At 46.2% G+C, this 16,396-nt stretch overlaps 2 protein-coding genes across 2 annotated transcripts; one reads left to right on the forward strand and one right to left on the reverse strand.

Annotated features, from left to right (window-relative positions):
- Positions 1-9,336: 9,336 nt before the first annotated feature.
- LOC125521836 (potassium transporter 26) lies at positions 9,337-13,966 on the forward strand. The gene is made up of 8 exons (XM_048686897.2): positions 9,337-9,581; positions 9,691-9,913; positions 10,786-11,031; positions 11,144-11,194; positions 11,287-11,547; positions 11,659-11,711; positions 11,800-12,169; positions 12,520-13,966. The coding sequence occupies exons 1-8, from the start codon at positions 9,402-9,404 to the stop codon at positions 13,329-13,331; spliced, it is 2,196 nt and encodes a 731-aa protein (XP_048542854.1). The 5' UTR covers positions 9,337-9,401; the 3' UTR covers positions 13,332-13,966.
- A 139-nt stretch (positions 13,967-14,105) lies between these two features.
- Positions 14,106-15,433, reverse strand: LOC125521835 (uncharacterized). The gene is made up of 3 exons (XM_048686896.2): positions 15,046-15,433; positions 14,534-14,763; positions 14,106-14,456 (listed from the first exon to the last, which is right to left on the reverse strand). The coding sequence occupies exons 1-3, from the start codon at positions 15,386-15,388 to the stop codon at positions 14,178-14,180; spliced, it is 852 nt and encodes a 283-aa protein (XP_048542853.1). The 5' UTR covers positions 15,389-15,433; the 3' UTR covers positions 14,106-14,177.
- Between the last annotated feature and the right edge of the window lie 963 nt (positions 15,434-16,396).

Here is a 16,396-nt window from a genome sequence, read left to right on the forward strand (position 1 = left end):
AGCCATTGCTCAAGGCTTCTATCCATGCATGGTCCGTGGACCACAGCCTGCTGATGCACACTCGTCGTCACTGCTATGGTGTCGTGACGACAATCTGTTCAAGCACAACTTCCAGTTTGCTCAGAACTCAGCGAAGCAAAACAAGAAGACTTTTGGGTTAGACTTCAACCCTGGTCCCTCATCTCCAAGGGCAGATGGCACACGACATGCAGAACCCAATGTCATCGGTCCTTTCGCCAACCTTGAAGGGCTCATCACCTACATCTTGGTTCAAGGGACTGCAGTGAATGAGCCTGCAGCTAACACTGAGTCTGATGACGCGCCTGCAGTACCGAAGCCAAAGCAGTTGAAGAAGCCAAAAGCTTCAAAGCCGGCCCCTTCACCAAAAATCTCAAGGGCGAAGCCATTGGCAACTGCACCTCCTGAAGACAGTGTGCAGTCTGAAGACTTATCACGCGTCTCCAAGCCCCAGAAGGCCAAGATGCCTCTGTCTCACACTGGCAAAGAGCTAATAGCTGATGCCATTCTGCGCAACGACGACATTGATCTGTCAAGTGATGAAGATCTTGCAGATGACGCTCTTGAGCAACTCATCAAGAGCAAAGAAGAAGCAAAAATCTTCAATGATCTGCCTCTCTTTGATGTCACCATCATCCACAACTTCATTGACGAGTGGTTTGACACGCCAAACATCAGCTTTGAAGATCTGCAGCTACCCATTGGCCTCAGTGTCGCCTTCCAAGGCGCCATTGCTTCAGAACTTGCTATTGCCCAGCGCATTGTTGAACTGAAGCAGAAGATTGACTATGAAAAGGCTCAGTTCAAGAAGCATATGGCCAAGCTCAGCGTGCAAGAAGTGAAGAACTTCAAGACAATGATGCACGAGCTCAAGGAAGCCTTTGTGAAGAAGCGTGCAGAAGCTCAGGGTTCGCGTGAGCGCATGAAGACTCTGGCTGACAGATGTGTGCAAGCCTATAATGAGGCTGAGAAGCGCAAGGCACTTGGGCGTCCTGGCATCGACCCCAGGATGGCCGCAAAGAAGAAGAAGAAGAAGCCTGCTACAGCTGAACCTGATGCACCAAGGCAAGAAGCAGTTCCGATTGTCTTCCCAACTAGACTGACTGGATCGAAGCCAAAAAGCCGGTCAACAGCTTCAGAGCTCAAGAAGACAAGAACTGCTGAGGCTGAAGCCAGGAAGAGGAAACACTCTGAAGCCTCTCCTACTGCCCCCACCAAGAAAAAGAGAAAGACTAAGAAAGCTCGGGCTGCTCCCACAGAGCCCTTAATAGTTGAACCCATTTCTATGGTTCATCCTGACGCAGAATGTCAACTGACAGTTCATGAGCCTGCTTCCACAGAGGCTCCTAAAGCTGAAGACATTCCAGCAGCTGATCCCATCGCTGCTGAAGACATTGGTCATCATGACAATGTAGAAGATGATGCAGTCCTTCCTCAGTTTGAAAACAGCGAACTCATCAGCATTGGTCGTCCACTGACGCCAATTGCACATGATGCTTCATGGGCGGATCGCCCACAAGAGGAAGAAGACTATGAGGCCCAGCCCACTCCAACTCCACAGGCGTCGTCTGTGTTACGCAGGCTTCGCAAAGGTCCAAGGCCTCAAGTCTCTGCTGAAGACATTCCGGCTGCATCAGCCGCAGAAGAAGAAGTACCACAAGATCCCACTCCCCTGTTCCACCAAGAAGTAGTTCTCCAGGAGAACGTGCCTGTGACCGACCCTCCAGCTAGTCAAGTGGAGAATGAAAATCTTGAGGTTGCCACAACCAATAATGAAGCTAATGTGGAGCCCTCCCCAGCAAAAGCTTCAGAAGACAGCGAAGCCACTGATCCCGCCACTTCTGTTCCTGAGTCTGCTGCCGGTCCCCAATTCAACTATCATGTTGAGCATCGGCCTCAGGTCCAGAAGCCAATCCCAAGACTGCCAAGGTTTCCAGGTCCTACATCAGCACCTAGCTCCTTCAACATCAATGGCTTCAGGGCAGACAACACGTTCTTCAATAGCTCCAGGAACCCCTACTCAAGGGAAAGGATATCATCTGATCGGTTCTGGAGCTATCCTTAACGAAGCTATTACTCTTGCATTCTTTACAACCAAGGTCGCATCTTCCCACACAAGCGCCTTGACGTTGAAGCTATAGCTGGTCTGCCCTGTCTCGAGGAAGCGTTGGATTGCTTCAAGCAAGTGGGTCTGCTGCAGTTTGTTACTGCTGAAGAGCATTGGAATGAAGAGCTGCTGCTACAATTCTATGCCACACTTCACATCAAAGGGTACAACAGAGATCCGAAGACTTGGGTCCTGGAGTGGATGACTGGCAACGTTCATCACGAAGCCAATGCATTTGACATCATTGAGCTCACTGGCTTGCCCACTCCTGGCGATCTCTTCGAGCAAGGCTGTCAGCTGCATGCTGAAGCTATTGAGAGCATCTTTCAGCGGTCAGAACCTGATATGAGTGAAATGCTCAGCATGATGAAGCCATTGCCCCAAGATGATGCGTATCCCACAGAGTTCTTCGTTGAAGACCTTGAGTACCTGCCCAGAACCATCTATCACATCATCAGGCGAACTCTCTGGCCTATCAAAGGGCACTCTCCAAATGCCAAGCTTCAGGGTGCAATGAAGACTTTGGTCTTCTATATACTTCATGGCAAATGCTTCAATGCACAGGACTTCTTCATACGCCAACTTGCTGCATCAGGCATTGATCTGTTTGGTTTGAAATTCTACGCCCCTTGGGTCATGCGGCTGATCAAGCTACACTCCGCCATCTCGTATCAGCCCTCAGCCCGCAACCATCGGATCTTCTTGCCTGACGTGGACATGTCTACTGAAGCCATATATTCTGAGCCTGCCAAGCAACCTCTAAGTCTTCAGAATGCAGACCATCAGAGTTTTACTCAGAACATTGAAGGTGTTGAAGCAGTTTCTCGGGTGTATCCTTTGGCTGGCACTACACATGCACCACACCCTGCTTCCACTGAAGCCACTGACAGTGCCACTGCTCCAAGACCCAAGAAGCGCACTCGTGTTCTCAATGACCGAGAGCTTCTTGTGGCTCTACATCAAAAATAGGATAGGCATCATGACTGGCTGAAGCGTCAGATGAAAAGCCTCTTGGTGGATGTTAATCGCACTCGAAATCTTGTCACCAAGAATGCTTTCATTGCCCATGAAACCTGTCGCCGCACATGGAAAGGGCTCACGATGATGTGTTCTGAAGCTGATCTTCAAGAGGATGGCTTCTCTGAGAGATTCAAGTTTGACTCCACACCTCCTCGAAGGGCTGTGCTGCTAGGAACTCCATCCCTTGAAGACTCTGAGTTCTCTTCATCTGCTGCCACAGTGACTGCCAGAATTATTAAGGAAGAAGACAATGGTACTTCACCGCCACCTCCTTCAGCACCTCCAAGCTCTTCTGCACCGCCAAACAACACCAACAACCCTGCTACTTCACCTACTCCTCATGGGAACAAGTAGAGGCTCTATGTCTTCAAACCTTTTTGGTCGTTACTGACAAAAGGGGGAGAAGCATATGAGATTGATAGTCTTCAAGCGGGTCCATATGGGCGGGTGCTTTATATTTTGCTTTGTGCTTACAACTCTTGTTTTTGCTACATTTGGTTCTTATGAGTTGTAACACTTAAACTAGATGGTCGTCTGCTACTTATTTGCCACCTTGTATTGCGAAGATAAATTCCGCATGTGCGACGATAAATTCCGCACTTAGCTCATTCTGTAGACGTCCATTTTCCATTATGCATGTCATTATCTTCATATACTTTCACATGCATAGTGGATTGTCATCATAAGTTGAAGTGGATCTCCACAATTACAACCTGCCATGTGCATTTGCATTCCAAAAGCAAATTAACTTATATGCACATCTTCAGGGGGAGCCCTTGCAACTTATGAAGACAATTCCTTATCCTTTACAATTTCACAGATTATATTCCCCGTTGAAAACTTCAACTAGTTTGTCATCAATCACCAAAAAGGGGGAGATTGTAAGTGCATCTAGTGCCACCCCTAGTTGGTTTTGGAGTATTGACGACAAACCTAGTTGAGGGACTAATGTGTTTGTGAGAATTGCAGGATAACACAGGTAGAAGTCCCTCATTGATTCGGTTTTACTACCAGAGATGACCCCTAAAAATATATGAAGACATTGAAGTCAAAGGTGGTATATGAAGATATTCACATTGAAGACTATGACAAGAGAAGACACTATATGAAGCCTATGGAGCTTGAAGACTTAGATCTTTCGTAGTTCTTTTTTTTGTGTTGAGTCATAGGAACCACCGTACTATTAAGTGGGGTCCAAGAGAACCAGTCAGAATGACTGAAGTGATGCCTAAACCAAAAACCTATGTCTTCGAGTGAAGACTATGAGAGCGAATCTTGTCCAGAGTCGGACAAGTCAGCTTTGCTTGTAGCCCAAGTAAAGTTGCCGTGTGAGTTTGAAATCTGACCGTTGGAACACGTGTTAGTTCCTTAGTGACCTAGGGTCATTTCGGACAAATCAGGTCGGGTTGCCAAGTGGCTATAAATAGCCCACCCCCTACAACCATAAATGGCTGGCTGCTCAGATTGAAAGTACGGCTTTTGTCGTTTGAGAGCAACCCACCTCGAAGCCTTTGAGAGAGAATTCCTTGCGAGGATAAAGCCCTAACCACCAGAGCTAGAGAGAATTGGGAATCACTTAAGTCTTCTTGTCTGTGTGATCTGAAGACTTATTACACTTGTGGACTGTGCATCCTCCAGCCGGTTAGGCGTCGCGTTCTGAGCATCCAAGAGACACTGTGGATTGCCGGTGAACGAAGTCTGTGAAGGTTTGGGAGTCTACCTTGAAGACTTACCAGAGTGATTGGGCGAGGTCTATGTGACCTTAGCTCAAGGAGAATACGGTGAGGACTGGGTGTCCGGGACTGTGTGTCCTAAGGTTTAAATACCTAGCCGCTCCAACCACACGTACAGTTGTCACAGCAACTGGAACTAGTCCAACAAATCATTGTCTTCAACGAGTCACTGGTTTCATCTCCACTTCACTTTACTTACTGTTACTCATTGTGAAGTCATTGTATGTTTGCACTATCATTTGTCTCCATTGAGTGACTGCGTGTTCTGTTTGGCTTCACAATAACTTCCTACCTGATCCTTACTACCTAGCTGCTATTAGTCTTTGTGCTTTCACTTCATTGAATACTTGACTATGGTTTGTCTAGTGTAGTCTACCTTCCGCTGCATGGTAATAGGTTTAATTCTATCGTTTGTCTTCAAAACTTCTATGTTCTGAAGACTTTCATAAAAATCGCCTATTCACCCCCCCTCTAGTCGATATAACGCACTTTCAGGTGGCAAATGGTAAAACCAATGTTGGGCCTTGCTGGAGGAGTTTTATTCAAGGCGAACTGTCAAGGGGTTCCCATTATAACCCATCCGCGTAAGGAACGCAAAATCCGGGAACATAACACCGATATGACGGAAACTAGGGCGGCAAGAGTGGAACAAAACACCAGGCATAAGGCCGAGCCTTCCACCCTTTACCAAGTATATAGATGCATTAATTAGATAAGAGATATTGTGATATCACAACAAGTAAACATGTTCCAACAAGGAACAAACTTCAATCTTCACCTGCAGCTAATAACGCTATAAGAGGGGCTGAGCAAAGCGGTAACATAGCCAAACAAAGGTTTGCTAGGACAAGGTGGGTTAGAGGCTTGGTTCAACAATATAGGAGGCATGATAAGCGAGTGGTAGGTATCGCAGAATAGGCATAGCAAAAGAGCGAGCAACTAGCAAGCAAAGATAGAGGTGATTTCGAGGGTATGGTCATCTTGCCTGAGATCCCGCAAGGAAGAAGAACGAGTCCATGAAGAAGACAAATGGACGTAGTCGAACGGATCCTCACAACTCCAGAACGGAACCGAAGCTAACGAGGGAAACAACCCGGAAAGAAGCAAACAACATAGTAAACAACCATCACATAACATGGCATGATGCACAAACAAGTATGATGCATGTCCGGTTTAATGAAGCATGGCATGGCAAAAATGCACAAACAATCCTACAAATTAAGTGGAGCTCAATATGCAACGGGATGCATATTGACAAAACACCACAATCCATTATTTAGTTCGATCTCGTTTATGTACCCAACAATATTAAATGTTGTTAAGCATGTCAAGAGGTGAAACATAAAGGAATTATCTATCTAAACAATTTAATTGGGGCCGGATATAGCACACAACAAATCCGGTAAATCCCCATATGCATTTAGCAAATTAATGCAAACAACAATTTTAAACATTCTTGATGTTGTTAACATGATGCGGATGACATGAACAAGATTATGCAATTTTTATTAAAAGTTGACAAGAGCATTATGAAGCACTTGTCACCGTGGTGGAGAGGAAAGGGGTGCCACGGCAACGATAACGAAAACGGTGCCACGGCAACGTTCCGGTTCCGGAAACTCGATTGAGATGCCGGTGGAAAAGAACAAGTGTGACGGGAGCATGTCATGCGATGAACGATGGGGTGCTCCCGGTTACCGGGTTCCCACGAGTCGACGACGGTGACAAGGCAAAAGAGGGGCAACGTGCACCGACAATTCGAGCATGGAGCAACCACGAGCATCTCATACACCACACATGCATTCGTTCACGGGCGGTCGTCTCAGGGTTATACCTTCAAAGCGTGCGAGCGGGACAGTACTCGTTCGGTGCAAAGTAGAGGAAGTAGCCGTTCTCACGACGGCGGTAGTGGAAGTAGTCGTTCTCGCATGCTCTAGGGTCGGCGGTAGAGGTTCTCGCGATCTCGGCGACGGTAGTGGTACATGTTTATCGTTGCACGAGTTTCCGTAAACGTTCATGTCATCGGTGTTGTGGTACTTGGGGTCTTCGGACTTTCCGGTCCCGTTCTTGCGACGGTAGTCGTTCACGTTCGTTCGGAGAGGTACTTGATGACTCCAACGTCTTCGGGGTGACGGTAGTGGTACACACAACATCGGGGTACTTGTCGGTCCGGTCTTGGCGGCGTAGATGTACACGTTGTCGGGATACTTGTCACATCATCGGGTGTAGTTGTACATGAGGGTCTTGACGAATCCAAAGGGGTACTTGACGGGTCCGGCCTTGGCGATTCAGGTTTCGTAGTGTCCTGGTACTTGATGCTTGGGATTGATTCCACGGTTGCATGCATCCACGACAACACAGCGCAGATGCAAAGAGGCAACGACTTGGCACGGTTCCGGTGGTTGAACAAGGCAGGGCAGCTCGGCCACGTGCGCTGTGGGCGGCAGAGGACAAGCAGAGGAGCAGCAGCGCGAGGGAAGGCAGCGACGCAAGCGAGGAGCAGCCCCAGCGGCGGAGCTCCATGGGAGGCGTAGCCATGCGCGGCTGCTGGAGATCCTCAAGCAGAGAAGAAGCCGGCAGGCTGCGGTGCCCGGCGGCCCTGATGACGCGGTAGGGCGGGCGAGCTCGACCCTCTTGCCCATGGCGGCAAGGAGGAAGACCATGGAGGAGGCGCACGGGTCGCGGGCTCCTGGCGGGCAGAGTTAACACAGGGGAGGCGCTGGTCCTGGCGCGGCGGTGGGCTTGCCGGCGTCGGGGATGATGCAGGAGAGGAGAGGCCGGCGGCCGCGATACAAGAAGCAACCGAGGCACGGCTTCCGGCCATGGCGACGGTGAGGCGGGTCAAGGGCGGCGTCGCTCCTGGTTCCAGCGAGAGGAAGAACATCCCAGTCGTCTTCGGGAGGCGCGAAGCAGAGGGAGGAGAGGAACTGCGAGCGAGAGAAGGTATCGGGTGAAGGGGAGAGGTCGAGGGATGGCGGCGCGAGTGAAGATGCGAGGGAGAGGATCGATCGGGATGGGGTTGGCTCGGGCGCCTAGGGTTAGCGCAGGGCGCTGGGCCTAGGGTGCAAATGGCCTAGGTGGGCCGGCGCAGGAGGCCCATTGTGGAGGGCGTCGGCTGGGCCTTAGAAGGAGAATGGGCCTGCTGCTCTCTCTCTCACTCCTCTCTAAAACTTCTCCTTTTATCTCCCAAAACAGAAAAAAAAATCGAAGAAAAAGAGAATAAAGGAAGTGTTAAGGATAGAATTTGCGCGGGAGGTTAATTTCCCCGGACTCATAAAGATGAGCTCGTTCCAAGAAAATAGGAAAGAGCACACGTGTGAAGTTTGAATTCCAACTCATTTGAATTTAATTCAAATGAGTGTGAGAAGAAAGTCGGTATTCGATAGGTCCAAAAATGTTGGGGATTTTGTTAGAGCTCCGAAAAATTGTGAAAGAATTATTGGCAAGACTAGAGAGTCGAAACTTGAAGAAGAAAAAGGCCAAGGGATTTAATATGCAAGTGAGTTCGCGGGTGATTCCAAAACAATGGAATTTTAAATATAGCTCCCTAATAACGGGAGGATATGTTATAAAGAGAATCACCATGTGAATTCCCTCGGTTTAAATGGACCGAAGATCCATGCAATTTATTTAGAGAGTTTTAGTTAGCTTTGAGAAAAGATGACATGATGACATGATGCAATGCACATGATGCAACGAACCAAACAAATCTCACGACGAAATCCGAAAACCCTGGAAGGCATCTGAATCTCCGGTCTTGGGGCGTTACAGGTTAGGTGTGAACGGTTTCAAAAACCTTACGATGACATGTGAGGCCCCAAGAGCGGTAGACTATATTAAATGTGGAAAAATAATAAAAGTAACGCTGCCCCGAAATAGAAGTACAGCCCGAGTCCAGTGGTTGATCGTCCTGTGGCGTATATCTGCATACAAAAATGCTTCACTCACGGACATCACTCATAGAAACACACCTACGGACGGAGGTGGCAGCGACTAATTCATCCCACTCCCCTGAAATCCTGGGGTGGGGCTCCATTCCCTTCAATCTTTTAATGACACCCCTTTCCGTAAACTTAAGTCTGTTGAAAAATGCCTGTAAGTGTAGCATTGCTCATCTGCATATCATGTACTCCTTTCCATGCAAGGTACGTCCATTTGAGCCACAACTAATTCCAGACGAACGGAGTATCTGTTTTCTTTCTTACTTTTATAGTATTTTTTGATTTACAAAGAAAAGAAATGGCAAGATTTGGCTGAGTAGAAACGGATGTCCAGCAATAGCATGCAATGCCTACGCGGGATTATCAATGAGGCGGTCGCTTGCTAACGAACGAACGAAGGAACGAACTGACTAAGCAACCAACCCTCCTAGAAAGACTGTCAAAAGGAAAACGAACCCTCCTAAACCCCCGCGTGAAGAAGACGAGATCGGTGCTGGCAGTATTTATTAAACACTGGAGGCAGCTCTGGCTGTTGGTGACGTCGATCTCTCTCTAGCTCTCTCTCTCACCCCGCTCCGCGCGATGGAGCACCAGCCGCCAGCCGACGACGTCGTGGTCCAGCTGAGCGCCGCCGCCGTCGCGGCTGTCGACGAGAGGAGCTCGACGATCCACGACGGCGAAAATGCCGGCGCCGGGGATGGCGGCGGCGGCGCGCGCCGCACCTTCAGCCAGTACTACAAGATGGAGCACCGCAAGGCCCCGGTGCGTACCGTCCTATACCATAAAACTTTTGCGGATTCATCCACCGACGCCATTTCTGGTTCGCTGACGCGATGGATGGATCGATGGATCCATGCATGTGCGATGGCAGGATTTCAAGTGGTGGCAGATCGGCGTGCTGAGCTACCAGTCGCTGGGCATCATCTACGGCGACCTCGGCACGTCGCCGCTGTACGTGTTCTCGACCGTGACGCTGCCGGACCCGGGGGAGGAGGACTTCCTCGGCATCCTCAGCCTCATCCTCTGGACGCTCACCCTCATCGGCCTCCTCAAGTACACCTTCGTCGTGCTCCATGCAGACGACCATGGAGAAGGTAACCGCCGCCGCTACTGGATCGATCTCCTTCCCATTACATTACGGTGACCTTTGGTTGACGGATACTGCTGCGTTGATCTCTTATGTCCCATAATCTAATCATATGGGTACTACTCCCTCCATCCCATAATGTAAGATGTTTTTTGACACTACACTAGTGTCAAAAAACATCCTACATTATGAAACGGAGGGAGTAGATCCGAGTAGTTTTGGCAAAATCCTGGTATCATATTTGGCATGTAAGTACAGATCCGCCTTTTCGGATTACCTAACGTAGTAGATTGGAATCATCAGTGCGTATCTCAGCAGCTGGTCTCGAGATACGTTGTTGAATGTTGGTCGCCGTATGATTTTTTTTTTCTATCCAGACGTTACCCCGGTTCCATTTTGCATTAAAACAAAACCATCAGTCCCACTCCAGTTCCAAAAAGTAAAAACGAAAAGTCTGATACACGAGGCAGATTTTGATGCAATTTGAATGTTCTGATCTATTGCTTGATCCACTGGGAGAATAGGAGTTAGTATTAGTTGATCATGAATATATGAGAATACATTTTTAAGTAACTGTAAGATTCGTGCAAACTTTTTAGGGGTGCGTACTGAACCAAAACTCAAGAAAAATGGCCAAGAAAATATTTCCACCACCATACAACTCTGTATCTACAGTAATACCACAAGCACAAAATGCCCTAAGAACGTACTCCCTCTGTAAAGAAATATAAGAGCGTTTAGATCACTATTATATTTCTTTACAGGGGGAGTTCTTGAATGTTCGGATTTGATATTAGTTTGCTTGCCAAAAAGAATCTTGTGGACTTGTTGCAATGGGATTTCGGAGCGTACTTTTACACACACGCTTACTTCCTGAAGGTGGTACCTTTGCCCTGTACTCGCTCCTGCGTCAGCATGTGAATTTCAGCGGAAGCATGCCGATGCCAGTCACACGGCTGGCATCCGACATTAATCTCAAGTTTCACAGCAAGAAGAAGAAACTGCCGTCTAAGATGCGCGAGTTCTTGGAAAGAAGCACAACAGCACAGTCAGTCATCACCTACGTCGTGTTGATCGCGACTTCCATGGTGATGGGTGATGGTGCCCTCACTCCAGCCATCTCAGGTACTCCAACCTGGTCGTTCCTATTAGCCACTTCAAGAGTGACAAGAAATATGATTTTAATTCCCACAAGTTGAATATGTCTTGACGTTTCTGTTTCTTTCTAAAAAAACAGTTCTGTCGGCCGTTCAAGGAATCCAATCAAGATCTCCTAAGATAACACAAGGTAACAGCTGCTCATTTGCTTGTTTTTGCTAGCGCGGTTCTACTTTACAAGGCCAGGAAGAACAATAGTAACGATCTGTTTGCTTGTTCCAGACCATGTTGTCATTCTAAGCGTGATTATATTGATCATTCTGTTCCTTTTTGAGAACTATGGGACAAGCAAAGTCAGCTTCGCTTTCTCTCCTATTATGCTCCTATGGTTTGCGTTTGTCTCGCTCATTGGACTGTACAATATTATCAAGTATTACCCACCAGTTCTCAAAGCCGTGTCGCCACTCCACATAATAACTTTCTTCGCAAGGAACAAAAGAAAAGCCTGGGAGCAACTTGGAGCAATTGTTCTATGCATAACGGGTTAGCACTTTACTTCTTATGTTGCTTAATATTCAAATCATATACATATCTACTAATTTTGTTTTCATTTACTTGATCTCATTATGGCTAAACGTCGGTGATTATAATCAGGTGCCGAAGCTATGTTTGCTGACCTGGGTCACTTCAACAAGTCATCGATTCAGGTAAATGAGCATTTAATTTTAAGATGATAAAAATTCAAGTGCTAACTGTATTCCTTCCTCCCCCCCCCCCCCCCCCCCCCCCCTGCAGATGGGATTTTCAGCAGTAGTTTATCCATCAATGATCCTTGCATATTCTGGCCAGGCAGCATTTTTGATCAAGAACCCTTCTAAGCTCAGCACGACGTTCTACAGTAGCACTCCAGAGCCCTTGTTTTGGCCCATGTTTATCATAGCTACTTTATCTGCTATTGTTGCAAGCCAGGCATTAATATCAGCCAGTTTCTCCATCATTCGACAATCAATTGCATTAGGTTGTTTTCCAAGGGTTACGATGAAGCATACCTCAGAAAAATATGAAGGCCAAGTATACTCTCCAGAGGTCAACTACTTCTTGATGATCACGTGCATCGTGATAACTTACGGGTTTAAAGGGGGGCCACAGATCGGGCAAGCCTTTGGTGAGCAATCTAGTATATGCTCGTTTATTCCTAATTGTCAATCTATTATATGCTCATGTTATTTCTAATTGCAACTGACCATATGAGATTCTATCCATGTGAAATAAAAAGTTATTGCTAAACACTACATTTAGCCATTTAACACCACCGAACATAAGAAAATGTTACTATACGAAACAGCTGATTGTTTGGTTGGTACTTGCACAATATGAGAGTAGCCTACCATTGTTATTGTGCTAGAAACAAGAAAGGAAACACTTCTCTGTTTGGATAGATGCAATAGCAGTAATGCAAAAGGTTGACATGCATTGGTTGCAATCTGACTGGACGTTCTTTCATTTTGTTTGCAGGCACAGTAGTGATATGGGTTATGCTGTTTACAACAACCCTCATGACAGTTGTCATGGTTGTCATCTGGCAAACCAACATCATAGCAGTCGGCCTGTTTTTCGCTGTCTTCTTTTGCATTGAAGGAATTTACATGACCTCACTTCTAAACAAGGTCTTACAAGGTGGCTGGGTCCCATTTGCAAATACTGCATTTTTCCTTGCAATTACAATGTCTTGGACTTATGGGAGACGCAAGAAGAATGAATATGATGCGGCCAACTTGGTGGGCAAGCAGGAGTTCATTAAAATAGTAACAGGGAGCAGCCAGGTACCTGGGATATGCATCTTTTGCACAGACTTGATGAATGGCATTCCACCTATTGTTCGCCACTATGTTAAGCACACGGGTTCCATCCGTGAAGTGATGGTATTTGTCACTGTGAGGATTCTTCCAGTGAGATCTGTCCTTCCAGAAGAGCGCTTGCTCGTAGACAAACTAGATCATGTTGGTGTTTATAGGTGCATACTCCAATATGGCTATATGGATAACCACAACATGGATGATGATGACTTCGTTGTATTGGTTGTTGCATCCCTCAAGCAAATAGCTGACAATGATGAGATCTTACTGTTGGATTCAGCTTTCACAAATGGAACAAGCTTTGTGATTGGAAGGACTATTCTAAAGATGAGCATCACAAGGAACTGCTTCAAGCGCTTCGTTATTAATAACCTTTACAGGTTCCTGCAAAAGAACTTCAGGTCCAACATGTCTAGTCTGAGGATAGCTCCTGGCAAAACATTGCAGGTTGGAATGCACTATGAGATCTGAGGAAGGCAACTCGCAGATGCATATGCATGGGATCCTGATGTTTTGAGTGTGTAACATTTGTGAAGATGTCATTTAGATATTTTCCAAAAGCTATCTTGGTCAAACTTTAAAGCGCGCCAAAGTTTTGTATGTTCCACATTTATTCATAGACGTACTAGAGAGGTTTTTGTTCCAGCATGGTGATATTTAGTTGTTTGATGAACTGCGAAACTTGGCTGTTTAATTCCAATTATACATGCATGAATGCCAATTTTCAAATGTCGGTCAAATTGCTAAAACTGGCAAGAAATATATATTTTTATCCATTAGAGTAGCATGCAGTTAAGGCTTTGTTGTTGTACAGTGTCATGCAATTGATTATGTCAACATCTCCAATGAATGCCTGTATTTGGTAATTAGTTATACCTATATATCTTTGGGTCATTTTGGTTTGATTAGTGTTTTGATCAGAATGTTTGCCTACATTCTCTATGAACAAAAGAATGTCACCTAAATCATGTTCTTTAGCAAAACTAACTGAATGTTTGGTTGCAAATAATATTCTCATGCTAGTGACTTGCATATAGAACATCAGTGATGTTTACCAGGACAGTTTTATTTCACGGCTAACAAATTTGCGACACTATTCATGTGGATAGTGTAATATTTAGAAGTGGCTGCAAGGGTATACTGCTCTTAACATACAGAAATTAATAGAAGCAATCTTCAGAAGCTTACCATGTTGTACAAAACGATTGTGTTTCTGGAGTAACGATACTCCTAAAAACGCTAACAGAAAACGAACAGGTGGAATTTTTATTGCTTGTTGCACTCATATATAACTTAATTGTAATCTAATAACAAAGATTACAGAGAAGAGAATATTGGAACACCAGGTACGGTGACGCCTGAATCTACGATGAAGATGTTGCCAGTTATATATGATGCCTTTTCATGGATCAGAAAACGAACCAGCGATGTTAATGCTGGATCGGTAGTGCCATTTGTCTTAAGTGGCACAATCTTCGAAACAACAGTGCTCAACCATCTCTTTTGCAACAGAGGAGCAGTTATTTCTGACTGGAATATTCCAGGCGCAATTGCGTTCACTCTAATTCCATACCCTCCTAGTTCCAAAGCCATTATCTGCACCAACACATCAAATATACCCTTTTACAAACACAATACCAAAACAAACGTTTGATGAGGAATAGTGGCGGTACCTTCGTGACAGAATGCACGGCCGACTTGGAAGATGCGTATCCAATGGAGCCAGGCAGATTGCCACGGTTGAGGCCAGCAACAGACGAAATGTTGATTACTGAACCCTTTATCTTGGCATCACGCATGTGTCTACATACATGCTTGGCGACGAGCCATAATCCGGTAAGGTTTGTCTTGATGAGTTTATCCCACTCATCCTCAGGCCAATCCAGTAAGGAATGAACACCTCCTGAAGTATACAAAGACAACGACTCTTACAATAATTAAATGCACAAGGTTAAGACGTTCAGTAATACGATAGCTTTTCTCCCCTTCTCTGAGCCAAATTACCAGTGCTATAAGATCACGCACGCTCGTAATTAAACTGTTGACCAAAATAATCACACATTTGAGCTCAATTTGACAAGTATTTCCAGTTGGAGATAAATATAGGACCCGTTGACTAAGGGGAAATCACTACAGATGTTCACACGGCGAATCGTACCCCGTATAGGTATAGCAGACTGGTTACCTCGGAGGCCAGCGTTGTTGATCAAGACGTCGATGCGGCCGAAGGCGTCCCAGGCCCTCTGCACCGCCGCCTCGACGGCGGACCCTCCAGCGGCGACGTCGAGCTCGACGGCCACCGCCCGGGGATGGCTGGCGGCCGCGTCCGCGGATGCGTTGACCTCGTCGCAGAGGGAGCGGAGGCGGTCGGCGCGGCGCGCGGCGGCGACGACCCGGCAGCCGGCGCGCGCCAGGTCGAGGCAGAAATCGCGGCCGATGCCGGAGGAGGCGCCCGTCACCAGCACAACCTGCCCTTCCAGCCTGCTCCACGGGGGAACCCCAGCCTTCTCCGGCAGAGACGACGTCATAGCTGGAAAGTGGAGTTGGGTCGCCACGCACTGACACACCTGGGTTGTTGTGGAAGTTAAAATCAGAGTCTCGTAAAAAAAAATCACCCCCGAACACAGAGCGTTTTTTTTTTTTTGAGGTACACAGAGCGGTGGGTTGAATGCTTTGAATTCACTCGTACTGAAATATACTCCCTCTATAGAGGACACATTTTTTAGCCAGTTACACCAAAAAGGATTTATATTCCGTTACGGAGGGAGTATGCACGTATACATACTCTCTTTTTTCTTTTATAAAAAACGTATACATATACTGATGAAAAGACAAGATTTGAGAGGCGAAATTTTATTTGTTCGAACAACAACAACAAGAAGTACTACTACCACAAACAAGCCTTTCAGTCTCAAACCAAGCCTTCCATCTCTCTTTACGAAATATTGATTATTAAACCCTTTAATTTGGCATCACGCATGCCCCTATATACATGCTTGGCGACCGGCCATAATTCGGTAAGGTTGGTCTTGACGACTTTATCTCAATTATCCTCAGGCCATGTAGTGAGAAATGAACATCTCCTGAAGTCTATGGATAAATCTTTGGTGACATTTCAATTCTTTAGATCTCTTTTTACGGACTCCTCGCATGTTAAGTTTGGTCTATCCCGACGTCTCTTATAATATCGACACACCTAAACCACCTTGCTACGTAGTGATGCTTCTTGAGGTCCTATGCGAAAGAAAAAAATTGTTTATAACTTACTCTTGTCAGTAAAGGCCTACCTAACCTAAGGATCTACTTCTAATCAATATCATTGTTGTGGATTGTGTAGCTTAGATGATTAGGTACCTTGTGGTAAAAGCAAACCATCATGGTTTAAATACTAGACCTAATACTTGCAGCTACAAAACACATGTAGTGACATCGTCAATCTTAAGATATGTCAGTTTTGAACGATTAATCCTCGGCAATAAATAATTCGACTGCAAAGAAAAAAAATACAAGAACGCATCAACTCAACATAGAAATGG

This window comes from Triticum urartu, chromosome 7A (assembly GCF_056163025.1).
Source record: "Triticum urartu cultivar PI428250 chromosome 7A, HENAU_Tu73, whole genome shotgun sequence".
Classification (NCBI taxonomy): Eukaryota; Viridiplantae; Streptophyta; class Magnoliopsida; order Poales; family Poaceae; genus Triticum; species Triticum urartu.